Source organism: Peromyscus californicus, unplaced genomic scaffold (genome assembly GCF_007827085.1).
Source record: "Peromyscus californicus insignis strain IS unplaced genomic scaffold, ASM782708v3 Scaffold_13__1_contigs__length_99412109, whole genome shotgun sequence".
Lineage (NCBI taxonomy): Eukaryota > Metazoa > Chordata > Mammalia > Rodentia > Cricetidae > Peromyscus > Peromyscus californicus.
This window is the reverse complement of record NW_026294424.1, coordinates 1,917,968-1,945,622: the sequence shown is the minus strand read 5'-3', so window position 1 is coordinate 1,945,622 and position 27,655 is coordinate 1,917,968. Positions and strand designations below refer to the sequence as shown.

Sequence of the window (27,655 nt, the reverse complement as noted above, 5' to 3'; positions counted from 1 at the left end):
ACTAACTGCTCATTCTCTACCCCTCTGCAGGCCTTGGTCTCTTATGTGTCAGATGAGGGGACAGGGGACCTGGTGGAGTTGTGAGGACTGCCTGGCGGACTCCGGGAGGAAGTCACCCTGGTAGGCTCCCTCACCTCTCCGAAGGTTCTTCAGGTGCTGGGCATGGCTCCTGCTGTAATTCCAACCAGGTATGCTGAGGATCTGCAGGTGAAGGTTGGGAGGCAATGTCACGGCCTGGGGGTTCTGGGATCCTGCAAGGCACACAGATAGTGAGGAAGAGCTTTGGAACCAACTCCTTCAGACACTCAGCTTTCCACATGGGGGCCTCTGCTCCTTCCAGCCACGCCCTACTAGGCCATGTGCAACCCACAGTACAATGAGCCTGAAGATCGGATCTCAACCCCTGATCTACCCTTGCCCCACCCCCACAGGCCTTTCCTGCCCCCATGCTGCTCTCTCTGCATCCAGCTGCTGGGATTACACAGCTTAAGATATGGAGGGACATCAACTGGCCACTTCAGACTCCAGACAAGGAGTCTAAGGCCCACAGAGGGACACATTCGCTCACACACATAGCGAGCCTACACAAGCCTGCTTTCTATTCTGGATCCAGAATGCTCTTCACCACCTATCAGTTCTCCCACAGAGACCCTCTGACCCTCTCTTTCGACTCTGACTTTCAACAGGTGCTGCCACCTTCTCATCATATCCAAGTCACATGGACTGGCCTAGGCCTGGGTCACCTGACTCAAGTGGGGACCAACAGGATCAGTCCAGTCTAGAAAGTCAGTCTCAGCTCCTTTTGCGTGCTGTGAGATTTAGATCTTCTATGCCTCCCATGTGCTAAAAGCTTTGTCCCCAGACTGTGGGGTACTGGGGTGGCAGAATTTTAGGAGGTGAGGCCTAGAGGAGGAAGTTAGGCCACTAGGCCATGCCCTTGTAAAGGTCACTGGGACCCCAGGCCCTTCCTCTCCCTCTTTGCTTTTCAGCTGTCATGAGATGAACAGATCTTTGCCCTGCATTCCCCACCATGATGGACTGTGCCACCAAAAAGCAACAGAGACAAAGGACCACAGACTGAAGCCCATGAAACCGTGAGCTAAAATAAAACTTAGTTGCTTTTTTTTTTTTGGGTTTTTCGAGACAGGGTTTCTCCGTGTAGTTTTGGTGCCTGTCCTGGATCTCGCTCTGTAGACCAGGCTAGCCTCAAACTCACAGAGATCCACCTGACTCTGCCTCCCAAGTGCTGGGATTAAAGGTGTGTGCCACCACCGCCTGGCAAACATGGTTGCTTTTAAGTTGATTGTCTCAGGTGTTCTTTGACAGAGACAGGCATCAGACTTACATGGTGGGAGACAGTTCTCTGAGAGAAGCCAAGGAGTTGTATAGTCCTGTCCCGGGGGAAGGAGGAGGAGGAGGGAAGATGAAGAGAAAGGGGGGAGGAGGATGAGGATGAGGATGAGGAGGAGGAGGAGGAGGAAGAGTGCTCAGGTGAGATGAGGGATGGCCTATGGGGCTTCCAGGTCTTGAGCTCAAGTACAGCCCTGCAGTATTTGGGCCTCCAAGTAAATTCTCCTGTGGCCCTCAGCTGCTTAAGAGGGATAGAGGGATATATATATATATATATATATATATATATATATATATATATATAGAGAGAGAGAGAGAGAGAGAGAGAGAGAGAGAGAGAGAGACTTCTCAGACATTCTGAATCTTCACCTGCAGCAAAGATCCTAGCCACCAGGGGGAGTGCGTCCCTCACATGACCATCTTCAATGTGAGAGTGGGAAGGACGCCCTGCCAGGAATACCCGCTCTCTGGACACCTACAGCTGTCCTGCCCTCTCACTCAACTCTTCCTTTCCCGATTTCCCTCCGCTTCCTTCCCTTTTCTTTCTCTCTTTTTGTTTTTTTGAATATTTAAATATTTATTTATTTTCTTTTTTCCAGACAGGGTTGGTTGGTTTGTTTGTTTTGTGTAGCCCTGGCTGTTCTGAAACAGACTAGCCTTAAACTCAGAGATCTGCCTGCCTCTGCCTCCCAAGTGCTGGGATTAAAGGCATGCACCACCACCACGTTGCTCTATTTCTTTTTAAGAGGAGGTCTTACAGTTTAGACCAAGATGGCTTTGAACACACAGCAATTCTCCTGCCTCAGCTTTCCAAGTTTTAAGCCATGCCTGGCTTTAGCTCTTCCTTAATGAATTCCCCAGACTCTGCTCAACCAGGGACTCTGTTTCTGGATCTGGCCCCTGGTAACCCTGTGTGTGTGTGTGTGTGTGTGTGTGTGTGTGTGTGTGTGTGTGTGTGTGTGTGTGTGATGTTCTCTCAAACATAAGGTGCCAGGCCCTTGGTAGAATGCTCCAACCAAATGTTCTCTGAATGAGTGTTTCACACCCATTCTCAGCCATCCCAAGAACTCTTGCAGGACAGTAACTGCGCCTTACACACTGCACAGAGGAGACATTCCTTGCATGAGTGACAGCTGCCTGTCTTCTTCCCGATGCCTGGGATGGATTCTGGCTAAAAAACCAAGCATTCTAATGTAAACCTCTGCTAGTAAGTAGGAAGAAAGCACACAGAGCCCCGTTCTCTCCAGGCCCTTGAGTTTGCAGAGGCTGTGCCGCCGAACCATTTAAAACTGCAACATCTCAGGGGCTGCTGTCTCAGTAAAGACACAGAGCCATGGGGCTGTAACAGAAAGCCTAGGGGAGGCGCGGCACAAAGGTTGCATTTGGATCATGGCTAGGTGGGTTCTGCAGGGGTGTCCATCCTGTGGCCCAGGACGGCTATGGATGCAGCCATCATGAGATCATACACTTACTCAAGACACTGAGTTCATTTAGTGATTTTGTTGTTGTTCGTTTTGGAAACTGACTACAGTTCTCAAGTGTGAGCGTTGCAGGTGACGGCCACTCTCCAACATCACACGAAATAAATATGTATACTCTCAGAAGCCGTGGGCCACGGGTTGTATACTCCCGGACTTAATGTGTGTGCCCACGGCAATTCTTTGTCTAATGTTGCCAGAGGAAGCCAAAAGGCTAGACACCCCTGGACTAGAAGTACTCTCACGTACTGACAGTCCGCCCTGATTCAGACAGCCAGGCCTGTAAATGGCGTGCTGCCAACACTTGAAATGACACGGTGATGCAGGGCCATGCTAAGAAAGTAAAGGACAGCTGGGAAGGAGATGGAGAAGACTGAGGGGAAGAGGGAGAGAGCGGAATAAGTGAGTCTCAGCTCTGCACTGACTAGCAGGGGAAGCTTGAGGGAGCCCCTGTCAGCACTCAGACTTTGAGGTCCAGTCCAAAGCTGCCCAGCATCCTGAGGCAGGAGCCTCTCAGAGGCCACTGCCAGGGTGGGGGGTGGGGGTGTGTGTGTGCGCATCCTCGGCAGTGGCGATGCTCACCGTGAGCGGGGGCCTCTTCATCAGTCAGCTCTCGGAACAACACGACAGGCTTGTGCTGCAGTGCTACCCCACTCCTCGGGCGCAGGACACTCGTGATGGGTTTAGGCCCCAGCAGAAGCCAGAGCTCCGAGTGCACGACGGAGGTGTCATTCAGCGTGAGGTTGTATTGCAGGTTCCAGGCCATGTTGTTCCACAGCCGCCGATGGAGCATTACCTGCAGAGATCATCGGGGGTCCTTCCGTGCCCCCTGGCCATGCTGTGGATGGCTATGAGGGCCCACCGGAGGACAGCCAGGCCTCTCTTACCTCCACCTGCCCGTTCCCTTGGCTGGAGACACCATGTGCTCGCTCCGCCAGCAGCACCAGCCTGCTCTTGGCATCTTCGATGAAGGCCGACTGCGCCATGGGGTAGTAATTCTGCAGACACAAGTGCCACCCAGTGGCGGCTTCAGTACAGGGTCAGGCAGACACCAGCTGTCCCCTCGGCACAGTGGCACAGCTTCCAGCCTGCTGCTTCCTAGCCATGTGGTCTGACTGATGGGACTCTAGACCCCTTGCTAAGTGCTCAACACACGTGGCGTCCAGAACGACCCCTGACAAAGCTGAGAGGGAAGAGAGAAACAGACAGGTCTCGGGAGTGGCACTGTCGAGACGCAGAGCCCACGGGGCAGGATGCTGGCCAGGGCCTTTGAAACAGCTTTCCCAAGAAGCCTCTATTGCTTTGAATAGGTGGTTAACAAGGCCAGGAAAAACATGCTGGGGTGCAGCATGGAGCTGCTGCAGGCATACCCGGGCGATAAGATTGCTCTTGAAAGCCTTGTAGGGCCTCTGCTGCATCTGGTAGCCGTTGTTGTCAGAGTAGAGGACTTGCTGGGTGTCTAGGTCACTGCTGGTCCTCAGGATGGCCTCCCGGTTCAGCTCCAGGGGGCCCACTCGGTACTGCTGCTCTATCCGTTGACAGAGCAGTTCCCCAGTGAGGCTTGGATGCACATGGGCCAGACGGGAGTGGATTGCATAGATGTAATCCTGGTCTGTTATATTCCTAGGAAGGGGCCACAGAAGAGAGCGCTGTGGGGACTGGCTGAAGGCTCCTTCCTTCATACAGGAAGCTGGGTGCCAGGAAGCAGCTATCTGTAGGTGGACACTGGCAGTACTGGACACAGCAACCTAGTGGGAGGACTATGGACCCTGTGGAGATTCATGCGAGGCCTGGACCATTTGTGGAGCAACCAAAGCCCCTCTCCCATGCTCTGACTCAGCTACCAACAACATGACTGCTCAGGCATACCCCAAAACCACAGGCAGAAGAGAGCAAGTCTCTCATCCAGCTAGCATTGATTAGTCACGGGCCAGAGCCATGCCCAAGTACAGGGACAGAGGCTCCTCGACCCACCCGCTCCTGAGCCTTGCAGGGGCTGTGTGCCCGCCCAGGGGAGGCACCTGTAGAAGTACTGCCTTATTTCGGTCGCCAGTGGGCCCGCCACCATCTCCATCCCCACTGCTTCCCAGGCTGGCTCAGCGGTATTGTTGGGCGCAAACTGGTAGTTGTCAGAAACGGGGCCCTGCTTCACGTCTCCGTTGGCCCGGTACTCCAGGAACTCTTGGGTCATGTGCACTGTGTGGTTGCTCTGTCTGCAGGGGTGAGAGAGGAGAATGGTTGGTGTTACCCTCAACAAGATCATCCATCGGCAGCAGGGCTGTGGCTGGGGATCAGGAGTGAAGAGGATGCCCCGGAAGAGCCTGGGGAAGGTACCAGAAGCCTCAGGGGAAACCTCTGATCCCACACATAGCCAAGGACTGTCAGGTGAAGAAGTCACAAGAGGGAGGCTGCACACAGGCCACCATCAGGGAGCACTATCCCCAGACTGCTATTCAGCAGCCCATCGGTGGTCCAGGAGTCACACTAACATAAGAGTAGAGTTTTGTCGCCAGGCGGTGGTGGCGCACACCTTTAATCCCAGAATCCCAGCACTCGGGAGGCAGAGCCAGGCGGATCTCTGTGAGTTTGAGGCCAGCCTGGGCTACAGAGCGAGATCCAAGACAGGCACCAAAACTACGTAGAGAAACCCTGTCTCAAACCAAACCAAACCAAACAAAACAAAAAAGTGTCACATGCCAAGGATATTTTATACCCTTAAAGTCTCTTGGTCCCCAGGGGTGTGGATGAATGGGTGGATGGATGGACACATGGGTGGGCAGAATCCTGGCTAGATGGGTACACAGACACATAGGTGAGTGGCTGGCTGGCTCGGTGGGTAGAGGGGCAAGTGAGGGGTGGTGGGTGGGATAAAGGGTTTAAAGGCCCTTTGTGTTTTAGACAACACAACTATGCCCTGAACAGTAACTCAGTTTCTGTAGTTAGAGAAGTGGACCCCATGAGCACCTTTCTCATGGGGCCCCGGAGTCCCCCTTTGTCCATGGGTCAGGGCTCTGGAATGAGGTGGTTGAAGCAGCCTTTTTGCAGTGGCCCAGGCTCCCCCTCTTAAGGAACACAAGAGCAGGAAGGGGTCTTGCTATCACCTGGTCCTTCCCCAGGGGAAGGTGAGCACATCAGGGGTCATAGGACACTGTGCATGTGTCCAGGTCCCAGGCACACTTCAGAGGCACTGCTGCCTCGACTTACCTCTCCTGAATACTATGTAACATGTTGGTGTCCTGGTTGAACAGCAAAGTATAGCAGTCATTTGTCACAGGCAACAGGGACCTGCCTTCCTGGCTGGTCTGCTTCCTCAGCTTGAGACTAAACTTGAGGGTGCTGGCCGTGGGGACGACCAGTTCCCTGGTGTGTGCCTGGTCCCCACGGGTGCGCCTGACTTTGTAGTGCCGGTAGCTGAGGCCTGGGATGGTGGTCAGGATAAGCAGGTCGTAGGCAGAAGGGTCCTTCGTAGAGTTCTGGATCTGCAAGCCAGCAGCATGGAAAGGAAGTCTCCTCAGTCACCCCATAACCCCTGCCTCACACTCCTGGAACGGGTGCATGCCATCCGCCCAGGAAGGGGTATTTTACCACCACCTCTAAAGATTCCCATGACATCTTTACAAGCTTTGGTTTTGCTGCGACACCCGCCAACCCTGAACAGACCTCTGGGGCCCTTCCTTCCCACTCGCTTCCCTTCCCTATGTCTTGCCCTTCCCTGTCCTGGTAGCGGGAGGGGGTGGGGGGGTGGAAAGCAGACCACGTGACTCATACTGACTGTCTCAGGAGCACAGAGGGGGCAGCCTAGATCCCACCCCAACCTTGGCACCTCTGCTAAAGTGCCTCTTTAAGATGCCCAGAACCCTTGCACAGGAAGAGTGGAAGGAGGTTACCAAGAGGCAGACAGGAAACACCCTCCGGCAGGACTTCTCGCCCATACCTGTGCTGACACTGGGTGGCCCAGCTCATCGGTGACGCTTACGTGGGGGAAAGCAACAGTCAGGGTGATAATGGTGGCAACCTTCCAGGCCAGCGGGTTGTACACAGAGACAAAGTATCCCATGGGGCCTGTGTCTGCAGAGAGAACAGGTGTCACTTGAGGCCCCTGATGTTTTTGGGAGGCTCCCTGATATGAGGGAAAATGAGGGAGGCAAGACCTGGCCTTCCAGAGGCCCTAGGGCAGAGCGGGGAGGGGAAGGGGTAAGGCCTGGATCCAAGGCTTGGAGTGGCCCGCCCAGCAGAAGGGGCTCTTGTGGTGTGGGTCTGGCTCTCCCGCTCTGTTCCATCTGTTATGTACTGATTCCTGAACACACTGCTCAGTCTCCAGCCTCCCTCCTAGCGCCTTGCTGTCCCCTCTACCTATTCACTCTTCGGTTCTTCTCTCCCTCCTGGGGGAAGCCTACCTGTGTGCTCCTGGAAAGGCACAGCCCACTATACTGCCCTACCCAGCACTGATGTCACAACCCAGGCTCGCCTCTTTCTGCAACTGTCCCTCCTGTCAGACTTGTGTCCCCTGTGCCAGCCCTGGGCAGAACCTACAGGCTGGATTGGGCTACACACAGAGGGATGGAAGGGCAGGGCAGGTGGGAGACATGGCCCAGATCCTATCAGGGGAGGGAGGAGACCGGAGGGGCTAGAAGGGGCCAGCAAAAAGTACAAGCTGAGCAAAGCGGGGCACAGGGACCTGGGGGCTTGCCCCGGGCTGCTCACGATTTCCCTAGTTCCACACCTAAACATCCCAGCTGTACGATGAGTCACTCTACACGTGACACTTGATGGACCAAGAGCTTGGGCCACGGTGGCCTGGAGGTGACCTGGAGGTGACCGGCAGTCCAGCTGGGCTTGAGAGGGTAAGCAGGGACCAGGCAGGGCTGGGCCAGAGGACATTGTAGGGAGCACAGGGTGGCGGGTTCAAACTCTGGCTCTTCCTCTCCCTAGCTAGCGAGGTTGAGCTGAACCATGGCCCCTCTGAATCTGTTTCTTCGGTTCAAAAATGAGTCTCCCTCTCACAGACTATGCAAGGCATTAAATACCCATGGGGAACATTCCAGGCTTAGAAAACACTCAGAACTCGTTAGTGGTTCTTGCTCAGTCCGACTGAGCCGTCAGTCCATCCTGGATTCCAGGACGAGGAAACCGGCCCAAAGCATTGAACCAGCTGGCAAGATCACACCATGGTACTGGGTTATAGGGTCTCAGTCTCATGTGAGGTTCTGGTCTCCACCCCTGTCCCAGACTTTTTTTTTCAGTCAGGGCCTCTCTATTACATAGTTCTGGCTATTCTGGAACTTGTTATGTAGACCAGGCTAGCTTCGAACTTACAGAGATCCACCTGCCTTTGCCTCCCTAGTGCTGGGATTATAGGTAGGTATGTGCTACTCCTGGCCCCAGATTCTTTTCAAAGCACAGCCACTGCCTCCCTGCAGGGGCCTGCCTTACCTGTGCCCGACACTGGGGACCTGTCCAGGGCGATGGAGGCCATCAGCTTGCGTACGCCCAGCATCCCTGTCCTTAGATGTTCCACATACATGTCATTCACCTTGGGGGACTCAGTGCCTGTGATGGCATCGTGGTGCTGGACCTGTCGCCGTCAGAGTCAAGGAAGAAGGGTGTCAAACTTGGTCCTGGGAGGTACCTGCTCTCCAGAATACTGGGGAGAAGGCAAGCATCCCGCCCATCTTATAGAAGGGAAACTGAGGCAAGAAGCTATAGAACTGGCCCAGCTTTTTCTGACCTCATAGAACGACCCTGCCTGAGTCCCCCTCCTGGTAGAGACCCAGATTCCCTTCCATCACTATCATCCCATGTACGCACTGGTTCCTCATGGTACACTGTGCAGGGTGTGATGCTCCCACTGCACCAGGGAGAGGTGGACTGTCTCCCTTCACAGAGCAGGAGACTGAGGGTCCCTGGTTACACGTTCCACTGTTATGACACACACCGCAAGTCTACCTGCTTCTTCCCGGCACAACTCCTGGAGATTTACCTCCAGGCATCTGTAAAATGGCCTGCCTGACCCAGCCACTTTCTGGAGGGGTGACAAATGACAAGACTTCTTGTGTCTCCATGTCCCCATGGATACAGGGGAGGGAGGCAGGTGGAGATGGCCACCATGCCATTCCATTGCCGCACCATCCTGTGGGGTGCATGTACAGGGAAGGAATTGGGGCCCAGGGAGGAAAAGTCATGAACTTGAGGCCATCAGCTGAGACTTGGATCCATGCATGACACTAATGTCCCTCTACCCTCCATTCTTTATAAAAATCAGGTGTGAAGCTTAAGGAAACTGCTCACTGGGTGCCTTGAGACCTTGGGTCCAGCTGTGGCCCAGTTTCACATTGTACCAGCCTTGAAACCAGAGGGGACCACAATTTTCTCTCCTGTACAGTGGAGCCTCTAGTCATGGGGAGACACATACCACACCATGAGAGGACTCAGTCTTACTGAGGCCTTCCAGAGACTTTACCTCAGACACAGCCCAGCGAAGCTGTTGGAGCTGCTGCAGGGCCCACATAGGGTCCATAGTCCCACGGGGCTCTGGCCACATGTAGCGTGTGAACATGGACTCCCCAGCATACAGCATGGCACTGGCTTGCCTTGCTAGCCCCTTCAGGGTGCTGCGAGATGTGTAGAAGCCGGTCCAGGCCTGCAGTGGTTCTGGGAGATAAGTACATGCAGTGAGACTGAGGGCCTAGCCTGCGGTGCTGAGTGTGGGTCTGGGAACAGCTAAGGGTACTAGATCTGCTTGGCCACCCAGGGAGGCATACAGGACCACTGGTGACACCAGGACTTGTGGCTTGCCCAGAGAGATCAGGACCTAGGATATTTATTTATTTATTTATTTATTTATTTATTTATTTATTTATTTATTTTGGTTTTTCGAGACAGGGTTTCTCTGTGTAGCTTTGCGCCTTTCCTGGAGCTCGCTCTGTAGACCAGGCTGGCCTCGAACTCACAAAGATCCGCCTGCCTCTGCCTCCCGAGTGCTGGGATTAAAGGCGTGCGCCACCATCGCCCTTTTTAAACCATTTTTTTTTTTTGTTTTTTCGAGACAGGGTTTCTCTGTGCAGCTTTTCACCTTTCCTGGATCTCGCTCCATAGACCAGGCTGGCCTTGAACTCACAGAGATCTGCCTGCCTCTAGGATTTTTAGATAGGATCTAATGCTTGATGGGGACATCAGACTAAGCTGGGCAGACTGGGGACAAGGTAGGCACTGCAGTACCCCACTAGAGAGAAGATGGCCCATAGCATACCTAGGAAACATGCAACCTCCACATACACGAAGGACTGGGAGAGCAGGGGGAGGGAGGGAGACATGAGGCTTCAGTGGGCCACGAAGAGCCTTGAACAGCCACAGGCACTTTTGTTCGTGACTCTGTGGACTTCAGGAAATGCCAGGTCAGCTTGAACGTCAGCAGGGTTCCTCCCAAGGCCCACAGGAGGGGGTAGAGGTGGGAGGAGCTGAGGAACACTAGGTAGGATGCTTAGGGACTCAGGACAGAGGCAGAGCCTGGGATCAGGGTGGAGGCAGCCAGCCACCTTTTCTCAAAAGGTGGGTCTCAGGCTCTTGTGACTTATGCTTTCTTGCCTCTTCCGGGTCTAGCTTCCTCTGTTTCCTAGTCTTTTCCCCATAGGACCAGGACCAGACTCCAGTGAGCGGTCACATGGCCCCAAGGAAAGGTGGTCAAATAGCACCAGCAAACGGAGTGGGCAGAAGGTAGGCACTCACTGCAACTCTGCTGCCCAAGCTGTAAGCCTGGCACCACCCACACCCGGGCTTCTGTATTGTATCAGGCCATCTCCATTCAGCCACGCACACAGGACAAACCCACTCCCACAACTCTGAGGATGCCCAGATGAGACCTCTCCCACTTAGACTCTAACTGTTCTCACAAAACACATCCCATCCCACCATTGTTGTGGCCACGCCCACATTCCTGCCCCCGTCCTCTCCATGTCTACACACAGGGTGGTATAAGGGGCCTGAGAACTATAGCAGCTAAGTCAAGGCGGGCAGGGCAACCCAGGCCCTGGACCCTGCAGCTGGAGCCTCTGTGTGCAGTGTCTTTGGAAGGGAGGGAAATGAGGAGCAGGGAAAGAACCTTCCCAGGGGGTCTCCTCTTCTAATCCCTCACTGATGAAACCAGGTTGTCCCTGTGGCCTGGGCAGGCAGGGGCAGGGGACGGGCAGGCCCTGCTCCAGGCACCCTGATCACATGGCACTAATGGTCAGTCAGCAGATGCTATCCAAGCCTGTTTCCTCCCCAGGTCTTAGACTGATCAGCTGGTGCTTGAGTGCATGTGCTGGGCAAAGCTCACTGGCAGGCACGGCTGTGTTCTGGTCTCTGAGTTGCCCTGCTCAAGTGTGCCAGTTAGCATCTTAGCCACGTTGCCAGGGCTTCTCCATCTGGGCAAAGGCATAGGCCTAGGGCCCCTCACAGGCTGTGACATATGTAACAAAGAGGTTTGCATTTTGTTTTTGGCATTAGGGACTGAGCCCAGGCCTTCTATATGCTAGACAAGTATACTACCACTGAGTTGTACCCCAGCCCACAACAAAGACGCAAAAGCCATTTCTCTGTGATGTTCTGAGGCAGGGCCTGGGCATGGAGTGGGGAAGGGGCTTTTCTTTCCCCCTACATGGTCTCTCTGCTGGAAGCTGGGCAGAGGAGATGGGCCTACCTGCTGTAGCCACCAGCAGGAGGTGCACACTGGTGGCCTGGTTGTGTTGAAGCTGGGGGTGCCGTCACTATATCGTGGAGCATTGAGAGCAGGGGTGGGATGGGTCATGGTCACTGCCTGACACAATGGCACTATCAGTGTCCCTACTGTGCAGCTGGATGGGTGCCAGCCTTCACGCAGCCTGGGTGCAGAGGCTGAACACTGAAACCTGCTCAGGCCCAGGCCTGAGGACACAGGTAGGAAACAGATGACGTCCCGCACAATGACAATGACAGAGCAGAGCAAAGAGGAAGTGTGGCTGCTGGAACACAGAGGAGGCACATTGCCCGACCACGGTGTGAGCAGGGGCTGCCCAGGGGAGGAGCATGTGGGAAGACTGGGCAGAAAGGTACTCCCAAGAGGGGGCCCCGAGACGGCACAGGTGTGGAGGTGGGAAACAGCTGTCTATGTGGGAAGAGCAGGAGGGAAGCAGCCTGGTACCCGCCGCCCCCCGAGCCTACACTGGGTTAGGGAGGAAGGTCTGCACCCTTGATACTAAGTTGCCCCCAGCCTCCTGAGGCTCGTACCTGAAGAATAGGGAAGGAAGTCATGGTGGTCACGGATGCCCCAGGTCATGTTGAAGGCATGCAGGGCTTGGAAGTACTCGCTCAGTGTGGCGTACTGCACCGAGATACCATACTGGGCAGAGTGGTTGTTGATGTACTCCAGCAGGGGGTCCATGTTGTCAAACTGCACTGAGGCGTTGAAAAACTGCTTGTCACATCCCTGCAGGACACAGAGCGGTGGCCTGAATCTCTACGAACCGTTGGAGCCCTCGCCCAGGCAAGAAGGTTTATCACTGCCACCCCCAGCAGCCCACCCACCCTCATTGGTCCACAAGGACACCAGAAAGACTCCTGTAGCTGTCAGGGCTCTCCTTAGAAACCACCCCTAGGACTAATTGCGATAATGTGATATTATTACATAGCCCTGACTCACACATCCTGACCACAAGCAGCCATGGACTAGGAAGGCAGGCTGTGGGTCACCTGCCCAATTCTGTACAGAATGCCACCCCTTTCTATTTGCTCTGCTAAGTAGCTGTGTGGCCTCAAGACAATTCCCTAACCTCTCTGAGCCTCAGATTCCTGCTGCAAATGCATTTCAGCACTGCCTTCCTCTTGGGTCTAGTGGTGCCAGTTCGATGGAGGAGACAAATACTGCAGAGCAGTTGGTGCCTTAATAAGGGTTAGTGATGATGATGGGGCACGGGGCTGTCCCCCAGGAATGCCCCTCTCATGAGCCTCATGGCAGGCAGCACTAAACCCATTGCTCAGATAAGGAACCCGATGCATATAGAACTGAGGAGGCCAGTCTGGCTTTCAGCCCCGAACAATCTGAGTGGTGGGAGTGGAGGCCGGCATGCTGGTCTATCTATCAGCCTGGAGGGGCAGCAGGCAGGGTGGAACAGTGGGTGAGGCCCAGGGGTCTGCAGGGAAGGATGGAACATTCAGAACCAGGTAGAGATGGGCAGGCTGCTCCTGCCATAGGGCCACACCCAGGCCCCAATGAGGGCCCTGTCAGTGTTGAGGATACCCAAGTAGAGCATGCCATACCCAGGGCCAGAGGACATGGGGAGTCCGGAACCACGCGGCCCTCTGTTTAATATTGGTCACCAGAGTTTCAGCGTAGAGGTGGATGTTGGCTGGGGTGACGGGCTCACTCATGTTGGGATACACGCCGTCTGGGGGTGGTTCCGGGAAGACGGCCACACCGTTCCAGTAAAATCCAGACCTGAGGGAGGACAGAGGCCAGCAGAAGAGACTGATGCAGAGGCTTAGTGCTGAGTGTGGTTTGCCGGTGGGATCCTGGGAATATCGCTTCAGGGCCACATGGAGCCAGCGGCCTTGTCTTCCCCACCGCGATGGCCCAATGGGGATCGGATGAGGGTCACCTGTGCCCTGGCTCCCGTAAGCCACCACCTTGCCTGCCTGAGGCCAGGGTGAAGATTCATCTTGGGTACAAAACTGCCCCAAATATCAGGAGTTAGGATTTAAAAAAAAAAAAAAAAAAAAACCACTGTAATGCAATTAAATAAAAATCAAATCTGGGAGTGATGGCTCACATCTGTGACCCTAGCAGTCACCAGGCCCAAACAGGAAGATTCACACAAGTTTAAGGCCAGCCTGGGCTACAGAGGGAAACTGCATTAGGAAAACCAAGACCTGGGGCTGGAGACATGGCTTAGTAGTCCCGAGCCGTCTCTTACAGAGGACCTGAGTTTGGTTCCCAGCACCTACATGGAGACTCACAAACACCTATAATTCCAATTCCAGGGGATCCAATGTCCTCTTCTGGCCTCAGCAGGCAATAGTGCATACACACACACACACACACACACACACACACACACACAGAGACACACACACACACAGACACACAGACACACAGACACACACACACACACACACACACACACACACACACACACAGCCTAAACCAAAGCAGAACCACCCAGTCAATCAAACAATAAAAAAAATTCTCTCTCAAGACCAACCCCAAAATCTGTGGTGAGTAAACATCAGAGGTTTCTATAGCAACAGGGTTATCTCTAACAGGTTCTCCTGGCCTCAGGGTCAGGAGAAGCCCAGGAAGTGCCACCCCTGTTCATGCCATGCAGCACTGGGTGGCGGTTATGAGATCCCAGGCCACCTGCCGACATGGCCAGGCTACCTTTGCCAAGCCTTGTCTCTCGGTGGTAAACGAGAGAGTGGGAGGAGTAACAGGAACCATTTGGGGCATAAGAGGTAGACCCCGTGCCTGGCAGAGCACCCCGGCACACGGCAAGTGCCCGCATCTTCTCTGCTCACTTCTCACTCCCGGGCCATGAGTACCTCACATGTGGACTCTCGGGCACACAGGACAGAGGTAGGGTTGAACCCTGGTCTGCCAGCCTTCGGAGCACAGGCTGTCTGTTTTCAGGGACCTCCTCGCCACAAGGCACACGGCAGCTGATTCCATGAGACGGTGTGGTGCTTCCGTGCGGTGACCCTGCCCCTTCCCATTCCTGACGCCTGCACATGGTGACCCCTGACAGAGGCGAGGACCTTGGGCTACGGGTTTAGCTAACAAATGACTTTCCAGCAGACCCCACAGAGCCAGGCCAGCCAGGTGTATGTGGAGACAAATGTCCCCACGTCTGAGAAATCCCTGACCATCCCTGGCCCAGTGCCTTTCCCTGTAACTCAGCCCACTCTCCAGGCCAGGTAGACAGAGTCAGGGAGCCAGCTGGTCACTGAGGCAAGGGACAATCACAATGAAGCAGGAAGGAGAGTGGAAGGTGAAGAGGTTCCGCAGCGCTATGAAGGGAAGTGTGGAAATGGAGGCACAGTGCTGGGATTCCTGGATACCAGCCGGCTCATTTTCTCACCTTGGAGGTGGGGACAGCTGAGGCCTGGAGCAGGCAGGGTGGGTCCCACCAAGTCAAAGTGCAATGTCCCTGGGAGTGCTATGTTAGAACCTCATCCCTGGGGCAGGAGAGGGGGCTCAGTAGTCCAGAGCACCTGCTGCTCTTGCAGAGAACCCAGGTTTGGCTCTCAGCACCCACACTGGGAAGCTCACAACTGCCTGTTAAGTCCAGTTCTGGCAGTGGTGGGGCAACACCATCTTCCGGCCTCTGTGGGCACGGCACACGCAGTGCGCATAAACTCATTCTTAAAAATAAATGAATAAATATAAAAAAACCCTCATCCTGTGTATGTGTATGTGCACGTGTGCATGCACCTGTGTGTGTGTGTGTGTGTGTGTGTGTGTGTGTGTGTGTGCATAAGGAAGCCAGAGGATGGTGTTGGGTACAATACCTCAGGAGCCAACTCTGTTTTCTGAGATGTCAACCCCCCTGGCTTTTGGAATAGTAAAGTGGGGTTCTAGCCACACCCTCAAGCTTGGGAGGCGTGGACATGGGAAACCTCGTGAGGAGCTACTGCTAAAAAGCTGCTTCTGATCCACGGGGTCGGTCCAGGGCCTGCACAGTTGTTCCCAGGAGTGGACAGTGAGACAGACAGGCAGGGCAGCTGCAGACGGGGGCGCCTACCTGTTAGAGAAGGAGATGTGTGAGGGTGAGCAGTAGCTGTAAGAGTCCATGGTGTGAGTGAAGATTTCCTCCTGCTCCGACAGGGATGGGGACCCATGCCACACGAACTGCAGCCCCTGTGAACCGGGGAGGATGGGGGAGGGGCAAGGGTAACGTTGGCTGGTACCCTGGTTCGTCTTCCTCAGCCCCCTTGCACCGCCATGGCATGTCCACACCTTCAGCCTCTCTCAGAGGCTCAGGGACAAGGCGGCTTTCTGTCACCGCCTCTGTAAGACTCCCTCAGGCCAGGCACTACCATGGCCACCTGTAGCTGTGAGATCAGCCTTCCTCAGTGCTGGCTCGCCCAGGCCAGGCCTCAGAGGCATCATTCTGCTCTCCTTGAATACCCACAGCCATGGAGAGCTCACTACTGTGCAGTCTAGTCTCAGATGGCATAAGGCAGGCTTGGGGTGCCAGAGTCAGCTCTGCTCAGCACTGCTTGGGGACCCTGATCCATCTGAGTGAAAAACAGGGAGAAGCCACACTCAGTGTTCTAGGGCCATCCACAGGTGAAATCAGCAATGCCCGTGAGCTCAGGTTCAGGAGCGGCAACCGGTGCTTCGTAGGTGACAACAAAATGTTCCTCATCATGCTTTCCTGCATCCTAAGGCCACCTGTGTGAAACACTTGCTGGCCAAATTCTACCACTGCCCCCTGGACAATCGTGCATGGGACACCTTTCCCTCTGGAGCCTTGTTCTCCCCATCTGCAGGGCAGGGTAACTCTAACCATGTCCTGCACAAAGACATGCTCTCTGTTAGCACAATGGCACTCCATGTGGAGCGGCTGTGTCCACATGAGATCATCAGAGGGATCCTGACCGCGGCTGGAGAGATGGCTCTGCGGTTACCAGCATATAGTGCTCTTTCAGGGGACTGGAGTTTGATTCCCAGCAGCCATGCCAGGCAATCACAACGGCCTGTAACTCCAGTTCCAGGGCCTCTGACCTTCTGGCCTTTTTACACATAATTCATACACAGGTACACTCACATGTAATTAAAAATAAAATACATCTTAAGAAGAAGGATCCTAACACAGAAGGACTAGTGTCCAGATGGAAAGGGGGTGGGCGGAGCCCAGTGGCAGAACGTTTGCTGAGCAGTGCAAGGTGGTCCCAGCTGTAGTCTCCTAGCATCAACAGAACAGACCAGACCAGAAAAAAGGAAAGGGAGGAGAGAAAAAGGGAGGAGAGATGAGGAGGGGGAGGCAGTGAGGAGGAGGGGAAGGAAGGGGAAGGAGAGGAGGTAAAGGGAGAAGAAAGGTTGTTTAAAGAAAAGTATTGGGAGATGAATCTAGGTGCGCAAAATACACCATAGAGCCACGGAACGAGCCGGACACACAGAATGGGAGAAGGAACAAAAGAACCAGACACCTATGAAGACAGATGGCCCAGGTGATCCAGCTTCTCAGAATGCCTCTGTTGCTGTTTCCCCAAAATTCTGCATCCAGAACAACTTCAAAGCTGCTAGCTAAGAAGGTCCAGCCTCACAGACGACTCTATCCAGATAAGTCCTGCACTTTTCCACCACACAGAGACTGGACAACAAATGACACAGCTACTTTTCCCAGGACTTGACCACTATCTCAACTTTCTCAGGGTCCCCTATAGATGCTGTCACCCCCAGACAATAGGAAGTAATTTTAAGAATATGATGCCCACATTCCCAAGAGGTGGGGTAGGTGGTTTTTGATTGTTCGGTAGGTTATGGATGTTTGCCATTGTTTAGGAGGGTTGGTTATGAGTTGTTTCTGGTCGTGGTAAGGGAGGAAACTAAACAGGGAAGGTTGGATTCAAGGATCTCTTTCTGAAAAGAAAAAGAGTGGATATGGGAATGATAGGATAAAAGGGTAGATGATTGAATCTACTTTTAGACAAAAAAAAAAAAAAATCCCCAAAAACCAACCAAACAAAAAACCAAAAAAAAAAAACTACTAGTCTCAAATATTTTACATTGGTATGGATTTTTGAATATTGATACCAATTTAAGGTTATTTTTGTTATACTATATATATGTTCCCACTCTTGTTTAAGGTATTGTACTTGTGCAGCTCATTTAAAAATGTAATGCAAATTTCTAGTCCTTAAAGCTATTTAGGATAATAAAGAAATACAGGTTAGGATAATAAAGAAATGGTAGTCATCTATAACAATCAAACTTGTAGTCATGTTAGTTATGTTTTGAATGTCAAACAGAGATATATTTCAAATAGATAGGTGGTCTTCAAATACTTCAAAGACCTACAGAATATGGCATTTAAAATGTCTTAATAACGTAAGGCTTTTCAAGACAGTGAGACATGTCTGCTCCCGGCAGCACCAGTTTACTTCAAAAGGGGATGATGGGCATCAAAGAACCTCCATAGGGAGTTTGCTTTCAACGTGGCAAAGCTAGACATTTGGGCAAGTAACCGCCCTTACCTGGACTGCTGACAGGATGCTGTCCAAACTGGACAATCAGGACACAAGAGAAAGTGACTGCCAAACTTTGCCAAGACAAAGTAGGACAGACCTTCAAAATTCCTGCTTCACAAAAAAAGTCTATTCTAGGACTATAGGCTGAAGATGGATGCTCCAACGTTGCAGAGGAACCTTGGGTCACTGTCCAGGCAGCCAGATGTCTTTGCCATTTCTATAATTTTGGAAGGTGCTTGTTCTGCACTTCTTGTTTACTCAGATAATATTATACCCTTCTCGGATCTTTGATGGGGGTAGAAGACTAGATAGTTATAGTTACAGTTTTCCTTGTTACCAAATTCAGAAAAGAAATTCACAAAAGAGGTGTAAAATATATAGGGTTGAGAGTAATAAAAGCTTAAATTTTTATCTAAGAAAATGATTTGAGACCTAAAAAGATAGTTTGGGGTTGGTGACAAGTTAGGATAGAAAGTAAATTAGGTACAAAATTTTGGACTCACCAAGATAGGATAGATAATGGAGTAATTTCTTTGAATTTGCTGATACTAATGGGCTGGACATTGTAAATGTAATTCCTACCTGATAATTATTCTTTTTTCTTTGTTTTTTTGAGACAGGGTTTCTCATGTAGTTTTGGAGCCTTTCCTGGAACTCACTCTGTAGCACAGGATAGCCTGATAATTGTTCTTATTGTATATGGTTTTACTATGTCAGAGTTAAAACCTTTCCTTTTTATTTAGGGAAAAGAAGGGGAAATATTGTGCAATATTTTGTATACTGTGAAGATATATTGCTGTGATTGGTTTACTAAAGAGCTGCATGGCCAATAGCTAGGCAGGAGGTATAGGCAGGACTTCTGGGCAGAGGGAGAAGAAGGAAATGAATCTAGGCACACAAAAGACACCATTGAACCACAGAATGAGCTGGACACACAGAATGGGAAAGAGACAAAAGCCACATGGTAGAACATAGATTAATAAAAATATGGGCTAATTTAAGTTGTGAGGTAGTGGGACAAGCCTAAGCTAAGACTGAGCTTTCATAATTAATAATAAGTCTCTGTGTTGTTATTGGGAGCTGGCGGTCCAAAGAAAAATCCAACTACCGTCAGGAGGTAGGATGGGGGTGCCAACAGCCGGGAAACAGGGAGCCAGTGTTTAATGGACATAGTTTCAGTGGGGAAAATGGAAAAAAAACGATGGCCATGGTTGAACAAGTTGTGTGCTCATCACCACTGAATTGTACACTTAATCCAGCCTGGTTTGTGGCATTTTGTGATGGCAGACCAAGCTGCCACATGGTCTTAGAGGATGAATAGAACATAAGTAAAATCAAAAAAAAAAAAAAAGAAAAGTATTGGGTTGGGGGGGGCATAGACATAGCACACCACAGTGGGGATGTGAGGAGAAAATGGCCCCCTGCATGCCAAGGACAGAGGCAAGGTCAGACCCCGACCCCAGCCTTCAGGAATAGCAACCTGCCCTTCACCACTACTATACATGCACTTTGACCCAGCACCTACAGCCTCTAGAGGTATGAGGGCACATGTCTGCTGCCCAAGGTCCAAGTGCAGCTAACACCTCACCTCCCAAGCTGGTCCAGGGTTGATGGAGGTGCTGGCTGGATGCAGCTGACACCAGGCCTCGTCCTTCCTAGCACACGGTCAGCCCTGTGGCTGCATGTGTGCGATGTCCCCAGCTGAACACTCTGCCTGGTCCTCTAGTCCTTCATCCACATTTCTCATAGACAGCCCTGGGAAGGAGCCAGCTCTGGCCAAGGCCCAGCTAAAGGGTGGAAAGGTCTGGAGGCAGGAGGCCATTCTTGGAGGCAGCTATAGGAGTCAGGCTTGGGTCAGGCAGTTACCACAAAGCCCAGTGAGGGGCAGGAAGGCAGGAGGAGGTGACAGCGGGTATGGAGTGGGACGCACCTGAGCTTCCTGCATGGCATCCTTGAGGTCATAGTCAATCCGGGAGATGAGATGGGCATTGAAGCCTGCCAGGGCAAACAGGGTCGGGGTCGTCGCCGATGCACCAAAGGGGTCCACGTGCCAGGAGAACTGTGGCCGGATCCCAAATGTTTCATAGAGAAAGCCATGTCCTTCTGCAAAGACAGAGGTCACCTAGCTGGGCTGGCCGGGTGGCCTCTCACCCTGGCTCTCTGGGTACCCTGTATCAGTTCCTAGGCTGAGCAGGTCATGAGGATGGCAGAGCAGGGTTTCGATCTTAACTCTTAATTGAACACATTGAATTCAATTCACCAGCAATCTCTAGACGTACAGTACCTAGGCTTAAGTACGTTCATACACACCACCATTCAGTTCCAGAACTTTCAGTCTTGCAACACTGAAACATAGCTTCCCAGCCCCCAGCAACAGCATTCTACATGTCTCTATTGATCTGGTGGCATTAGGGACCTTCTGTAAGAGGACCCCAAAGCACTGGTCCTTATGTGTCTGGCTCATTTCCCTCAGGACTACGTGAATGAGCTTCTTGCCATAGATTATGCAGCCAGGCCTCACACCCTGAGGGCAACTCTAAGGGACCTTGAGCTCCTCATCCAGAAAGTGGGTATACTAGATGTTTGCTGCTGGATGTTACTAAGTTTGGGGGTAGTTTGTTACAGAGCAAAGCGCTCTGGGTCAGACTCATCCAGCCATTTGTCCACTCAAACATCATTCAGAAGCCACCACAATGGAGCAGTCACTGGGTTCAGAGCTATGGCAGAAAGAAACTCAACGTGTTGAATGAACCACTGACTATCTCCCCCAAACCTTGCCCCAAGCGCTGTCTTCCTAATACCCAATGGGTTTGTAGTCTGCATGGCAAGAGTGTGATACAAGGACCCAGTGACCCTCTAGGCCTGGGACTCTGACTGAGACCCAGGTGGTGCCCAGGAGTAGTAAGTGGAGTAGTAAGCCATAAGCAAGGTTGAGGCACAGAGAACAAGGATGGTCAGGAAAGCAAAAGGGATGGAGGAGGCTGGTGGTCTGGTGGGTCAGGTGTGTGGAGTGGGTAAGGGTCAGGCAGAGGACATGGACTAGCATCATTCTGCCAGCAGGGCAGACTGGGATGTGCAGGAAACAGAGAGGATGGAGCAAGAGGCTGCATGGTCAACAGCAGCATGTTGAGGACAGGTAATCTCCCTAGCCACTCCCATACTGGCAGAGCCCTGACTGTTGAGGGCACAGTGCCAGCCTGTGGTGAAGAATGCAGTGAGTCTGAGTCAAAGGCATGCTAACTGCCTCCCCTAGACATTTGATCTTCTAGTTGACAGGAGCAGAGAGCAAGCTCAATCAGTTTTGGATAAGTCATGAGGCTGTGACTTCTCCACAACCTGGGGAATACGCATGTGCAAACCAAAGCCCACTTCAGTGCAAACAGCAAGAAGGGTAAGCTCACTCAGCCAGGAACCACCAAGGAGTCCATTCCACATCCCCCTTCAACCCCGTCAGTGTTTCCCTGGATTGCCTGCAGTCTGGTGTTGCCTGTCCAAATCAGGGCCACCGTTCTAATGTGCTTAAGTTTATCTTTCAACAGCATGGATTATGGAGACAGCTGATAACACATGTGGGTTAGTAAGGTTGGTGGGCCTCAGTGAAGGTCTCCTCCCTTATTTCCAAAGATAGTCAAGAAATGTGCTAATACCCTTTACAGTGTGTTGTGTTTCTGCTCTGGGCTTTACCAGGGAAGCTGGGCCCAAGCCAGAGTGCCGAGATCATGGGACTTGTTGCTCAGTCATGGGCCCTGAGTCTAGTACTGGCTATTGGTCCTTGGCCAAGTCACTTCACTCACTGGGTCTCAGTTTTTACAACTCGATTTTTAAGATTTATTATTTTTAATATGCATATCTAGGTGGATAAGTGCATGTGAGTGCAGAGACCAGAAGTCCACAGAGAACAGAAGAGGACCTTGGATACCCTGGAGCTGAAGTTACAGAAAGTCGTGAGCTTCCTGATGTGGATTCTAGGAACTGAACCCAGATCCTCTACAAGAACAGCAACTGTTCTTAACCACTGAGCATCTCTCCAGTCCCCCGGGTCTCAGTTTTCACATGTGCAAAACAAGACTAAGGATCCCAGGGCATCCTCAGCCTCCATGAGGACTGTGTGAGCAAAGTGTGTCACTGCAGCTGGAGGTGATGGCAGGGAGAAGGGACAGAGTGCGCAGTTGTGACTGTAGTGGGGGTGATGGGATGTCAATGGTGATAGTGGTGGAGATGACAGTGGTGATGGTGATGGTGATAGTGATGGTGATAATGGTGATGGTGGTAGTGATGATGGTGATGGTGCTAGTGATCACAGTGAGGGTAGTAGTGATGGAGATAATGGTGATTGTGGTAGTGATAATGGTGATGGTGGTTGGTAGTGATGGTGATGGTTGGTAGTGATGGTGATGGTGGTAGTGATGATGGTGATGGTGCTAGTGATCACGGTGAGGGTAGTAGTGATGGAGATAATGGTGGTGGTGGTGGTGATGTTGGAGTAATGGAAGAAGAGCAGTGGTAACGATGGCAGTCATAATGGTGGTGGTGGAAGCAGATAACATTCACTGGGCTTTCTAGGGAATCGTACTTTCTACTTAAGTACTTGGTATGTATTTATCCCAACTTAATTCTCTCAAGAGGCAGGTATTAATATCATCTCAAACTAATTTCTCAAGGACGAATTCGGGTTTGATGATACATCCCTTTCCCGAGGTCAAGGTCCCTGGGGCCATGATGGTCCTAGGTCACCTGACTCTGGACCCCTGACTTTTAACCCCTCTACTCAAATCCCCATAGACCTAGAAGATCACTGTTCCCTTCGCCAAAGCACCCTGCTCAGAGGAGCAGGCAGATCTCAGGACATGGAGGCCAGGCATACACTTCTGCCTACTCCAGGCCTCTGAGTGACAGGCCCGCTGAGTGTGAAGGCTGGAATATGAAATATCTCCTACAGCAGTGGTTCTCAACCTTCCTAATGCTGCGACCCTTTAATACAGTTCCTCATGTTGTGGTGAGCCCCATTAAACTATTAAACCATTAAACTATTTCATTGCTACTTCATAACTGTAAATTTGCCACTGTTATGAATTGTAATGTAAATATCTGATATGTAACTCACAAAGAGGTCGAGACCCACAGGTTGAGAACCACTGCCCTATAAATTCATATACTGGGGGGGGGGGCTTGGTCCTCATGTGGGAGGTACTGGAAATTTTAGGGTATAGGGCCTGACTGGGGGATGTAGGTCACTGGGGCAGGTCCATTTTGTCTCTGGTTTCTTCCTGTCCATCATGAAATCAACATTGTCCTCATCCACATGGTCCTTCTGCCATTTTGCTTCACCAAAGGCCCACAGTCCACAGAGCCAGGGACTGTGGGCTGAACTCTCAGGAACCGTAGGCCAAACAAACAGTTTAACTGGTTTTCAGCTAGTTATCAGAAATGATAAAGAAGTGAGTACACACACACACACACACACACACACACACACACACACACACACACACACAAAGAAGTGAGTACAGTGGCCAAACCTGTGAGCTGTAGGATCTGGTCATCCAGGTGGGTCACAGCCTCATCATGCATGACCTGGCCTCCGAGAACAAACTCCAGGCGTCCTTCATCCAGGAGCTGGCGAACCTGGGCACAGGCAGGCAGAAGAAGACAGCCAGGTCATAGCACTGCCCAGGGGCCTTCATGAAACTCCCATCCTGCTCACTCCACAAAATCAGGACACTGCCCTGGTGCATACCATGTCCTCTATGCTCAGAAGCACATGGTCCATGGCAGCTATCTGAGACCTAGATCCACGTCTGTGTCCATAAATGTGTTTTTAATTTTCAAATAACTTGAAACTTTAAAAAAAGCTGCAGGAGCAGAACAAAGTACTTCCTCATACTCCTCCCCAGAACCACTCAGTGGCAACATTTTTTTCCCCTTCAGGCAGAAAGGGTTTATTGATCTCACAGTTCCAGGTTACAGTCCATCGAGGCAGGGAAGTCAAGAAAACCGAACTGGTCTTGATACATGCACCATTAAGAGTAGAGAACATTGAATTAATGTGTGCATGTCAGTGTTAATCTCACTTCCTCCACCTTCTTACAGTTCAGAATCCCCTTCTTAGGGAGTGTTGCCACCCACAGTGGGCAGGGCCCTCCCACCTCAATTCACAGACTGGAAGACTGGAGGTAACTCCACACCAACAGGCTGACCGGCCAGCCTGACTAGACCGTCCTTTATGGAGACCTCTTTTCCAGATGATTCTATGGAGAAGGCACAGCTACTAGGAAGAACTCTATGGCTGAGACTACATTGAAATATGCTACAGGGGGCTGGGAAGATGGCCCAGGTAACAAGGACCTGAGGCCAGTGATCCTCCTAATGCATATGTAAAAAGCCAGGCACGGTGGCATGTGCTTGGAATTCTAGCACTGAGGAGGCAGAGACAGGCTCCAGGACCACCTATTCTAGACTACTCAGCAAACTCAGGCAGTGGCAACATTTTTAGACCCTTTTGCCTAAATACTTCCATGTCTAGACCCTTGTTCCATTCTGTCTAAAGCACTCAGGGTGAATTAGCTGCTTTACTCTGAGCACTTTTGTGCATGCCTCCGAGGAATGAGGATGATGCTAACCCTAGTATTATCACCCCAACCCGGAAACAGAATGCTAACACTCTACTGTACAATCATCAGGCTTCACATGAACCTCAGAGTGCCCAGCAGTTTCCTCTCCTGGCACACCCCTTTAACCTGGGGCCATACGTCACTGTAAACTGTCACCTTTCATTCAGATCCTTTAATTCAGGGAACGGCTCCTCAGCCTGTCTTCTTTGGGGGCCTGGCAACTTGGAGGGGGGCAGGCCTGTTATCTCGGGTTCAGTGTGGTCTTGCTGGCGAATGTATGCTAGATAAATGAATGCAGGGATAGGTAGAGAAAATTGATGGGTGTGAGGGTGGGCAGTGGGCTGCCAGGCAGTCCTTATGGTGCTTTTGGCTTGTGTGTGCTGAGGTGGCTTACCCCAAACCACCTGCTACATATGAGGAACTGTCCAGCTATCGGAGATTCTGCACTGAACACAGCAGACAAAATCCTGGCCTCCAGGGAACTGCACTGGTAGATTCCTACCTAGAGCTTTACCCCAAAGCCATGCCCCTCATAGAGGGTTGGAGACAGACACCACTGGAAGAGGCAGGCTCTAAAGTCCGACATCCCTGTTTATTCATAAACTGTAAACCCTTGAGACAGTGGCCAGACCATCTCTGTAAGTCTATACGACAATCCCCATAGCTGGTACAGGTAAGTGGCCTCAAACATGAGGTTATGCACCATGACTTGACAGGCTTGAGAAGACCCTCAACCTGGCTCCAATAAGACCTAGCAGACTCCCGCTAAGACTGCTTAGTCGGCTACCTCAAGTGACTTAAGCTCTCCACAGCTCACGTGCAGTGGCTGCTCAGAAAGTGAATGCAGCTGGGCAGTGGTGGCACACGCCTTTAATCCCAGCACTCAGGAGATAGAGGCAGGCGGATCTCTGTGAGTTCCAGGCTAGCCTGGTCTACAGAGAGAGTTTTAGGACACTCAGGGATACACTGAAAAACCCTGTCTCAAAAAAAAAAAAAAAAAAAGCAAGAAAGAAAAGAAAAAGAAAGGTGAATGCTGGGAAGAGAACTAAGAGTGCCTAAGTATTGTTCCAGGTGTTTCCTCAGATTCATTCTTGACATGAGCTGTCCGAGCCGGGAGCGAGCTATCTCATTTTATAGAAGAGGAAGCCATGGTAGGACCAGGCACCAACCTGCCCAGGTTCTCTGTATTGTGTGACACTAACTGCCCCTGAGCCGTAAGGATTCCAAACCCAGCCAGCAGGGGCAGGGGAGAGTCAGTGTGTGCGAATAGGGGAGGGGCAAGGTTCACCTGGGTGTTGATTCAGCACTAACCCCCATGCCTCTTGGGCAGGAGTGCTGGCTTGTGGGGGAATTCCCCCTCCCCCACAAGAACAGGCAGAAAAAGAAAAGATAGAAAAGATTACATCACCCTGTCTCTGGGCAGAGGCCCTGACCACACTTTTTTTAAAAAAAAAACAGCTGGCATGTCCCTGAGCACATCTGGAACTCGCTATCTAGTCTCCTGCTGGGACTTTCACAGACACTTGGGGTACCTGGGGACCCATATATATCCTGCCACCCCTGTCCCTGCCTTACCTGGTGTTTCTGCTGCTCAGAGGCCACACCATTCCACCACAGCCGGAAGAATTCTTGCTCCACAGCGATGAAGCGACGTTGCTGCCCACGGGTCAGTTCCGCCACCACAGTGGTGTAGACATTGGCTGCATAGGACCGCATGCTTTCCTGAGGAGGCAAACGCCATCACACAAGCTCTAAAGAGGCTGAGGGCTGTGGTAAGCCCAAAGGACCAAAGAGAAGATCCAGAGACCAAGTGTCCCGATATATAATAGCCCACAGTGCACCCAGGCCTAAGGGGTATGGGTAGGGATCACCACTTTCTCTTTACAAACAGGGAAACTGAGGCAATAAATGGGAAAAAGCCGCCCTGTCCAAGGTTCTGAACAGAAGGAACCACGAGGTTACAAGCCCAACACCAAGCTTATCCTGGCTGGGTGGTGGTGTGCAGAGGAAGCAGAACTGGCTAGCCCTTGTGTCAGCACCACAGAGGGCCAGCCCACTTCCCAGGAGTCAGCTGACATTCACATGCTTGGAAGCCAGCCCCACCTTATGCTACTCCAGGCTTACTCCCGAAGACTGGTCACCTGTCAACCCACACTTTGGGGACACACTCTCCTGCCCTGACTTTTGTAGGGACCATCCAGTAAGATGTGATACCACGACTCCGAGGCAGGAAGTGGCCAGCCCAGGGCTGCGGCTCAGACAGCAGGCAGGGTCCTAGGGTGGAGGCTGGAGCCCAGGCCACCTCCCCCTTCCCGGCTGGGCCGGGCGCACCCCGCAGGAGGCAGCTACTGTGCAAGGAGCTCAGGAACGCTCGCCACTTACCTGGACCGTGTAGATCCAGCCCACGTCCATATGGCTGTGGGGCACCACGAAGGCCTGGATGGGGCCGGCCGGCTGGGCCGCCGGCGGCCGCAGCAGCAGCAGCTGGCCGAGCAGCGGCAGCCAGCGCAGCGGCCCCATGGCTTGGCTGGCGGGACGCTGCCCCGGCGGCGGGTCCCAGGCGGAGCGGCCCACTTCCGGGTCCGTGGACCGCGGCGCCCCCTGTCGGCGGGAGCGCGCCAGGGCAGCGAGCCGACGGATAGAGCACGAGCTTGTCCCGGTTTTGGCGCCCCCTGTCGGCTGGAGTGCACGATGCACCTCTCGTCTCCCGCTGGTGGCCTTACAACCCAAGGCTGGTGCCCCAAGCCTTGGAGAGTGCTGTTGTCTCCGCACCGGGAAGCCTTCCAGGACAACAATCGCCCACTTGCAGACCTCTAGCCTCAGGGTGGCTTGATTTGGAACTGAGTCCATTCTAAGGGAGTAAAGCCGGTTTTTACAGACATAGATATAGAGGGGTCAAGGTTGGTAGATTTGAGAATCAAATCTGGGGTCCTGGGTGGTGAGCTCGGGCAGGTATTTAATCGCTTTGCTCTCCATAAAATGGAATGTGGTGATGGGGAGGCATGAGTTGTGAGG

The 27,655-nt window shown here is 52.3% G+C and overlaps 1 protein-coding gene across 1 annotated transcript in view; it reads right to left on the bottom strand.

The window, feature by feature from the left end:
- Man2b2 (mannosidase alpha class 2B member 2) overlaps positions 1–27,207 on the bottom strand; it is a 30,251-nt gene extending 3,044 nt beyond the window's left edge. The window contains exons 1-16 of the mRNA XM_052736086.1: positions 27,023–27,207; positions 26,216–26,362; positions 23,549–23,654; positions 19,960–20,132; positions 15,578–15,693; positions 13,101–13,278; positions 12,072–12,270; positions 9,289–9,479; positions 8,262–8,403; positions 6,763–6,896; positions 6,033–6,307; positions 4,850–5,041; positions 4,199–4,451; positions 3,716–3,826; positions 3,411–3,624; positions 135–251 (exon numbers count right to left, since the gene is read on the bottom strand). Of these exons, the coding sequence (XP_052592046.1) occupies positions 135–251; positions 3,411–3,624; positions 3,716–3,826; positions 4,199–4,451; positions 4,850–5,041; positions 6,033–6,307; positions 6,763–6,896; positions 8,262–8,403; positions 9,289–9,479; positions 12,072–12,270; positions 13,101–13,278; positions 15,578–15,693; positions 19,960–20,132; positions 23,549–23,654; positions 26,216–26,362; positions 27,023–27,160 (2,686 nt within the window). The 5' untranslated portion in view covers positions 27,161–27,207. The remainder of the gene's footprint in view (positions 1–134; positions 252–3,410; positions 3,625–3,715; positions 3,827–4,198; positions 4,452–4,849; positions 5,042–6,032; positions 6,308–6,762; positions 6,897–8,261; positions 8,404–9,288; positions 9,480–12,071; positions 12,271–13,100; positions 13,279–15,577; positions 15,694–19,959; positions 20,133–23,548; positions 23,655–26,215; positions 26,363–27,022) is intronic.
- Between the last annotated feature and the right edge of the window lie 448 nt (positions 27,208–27,655).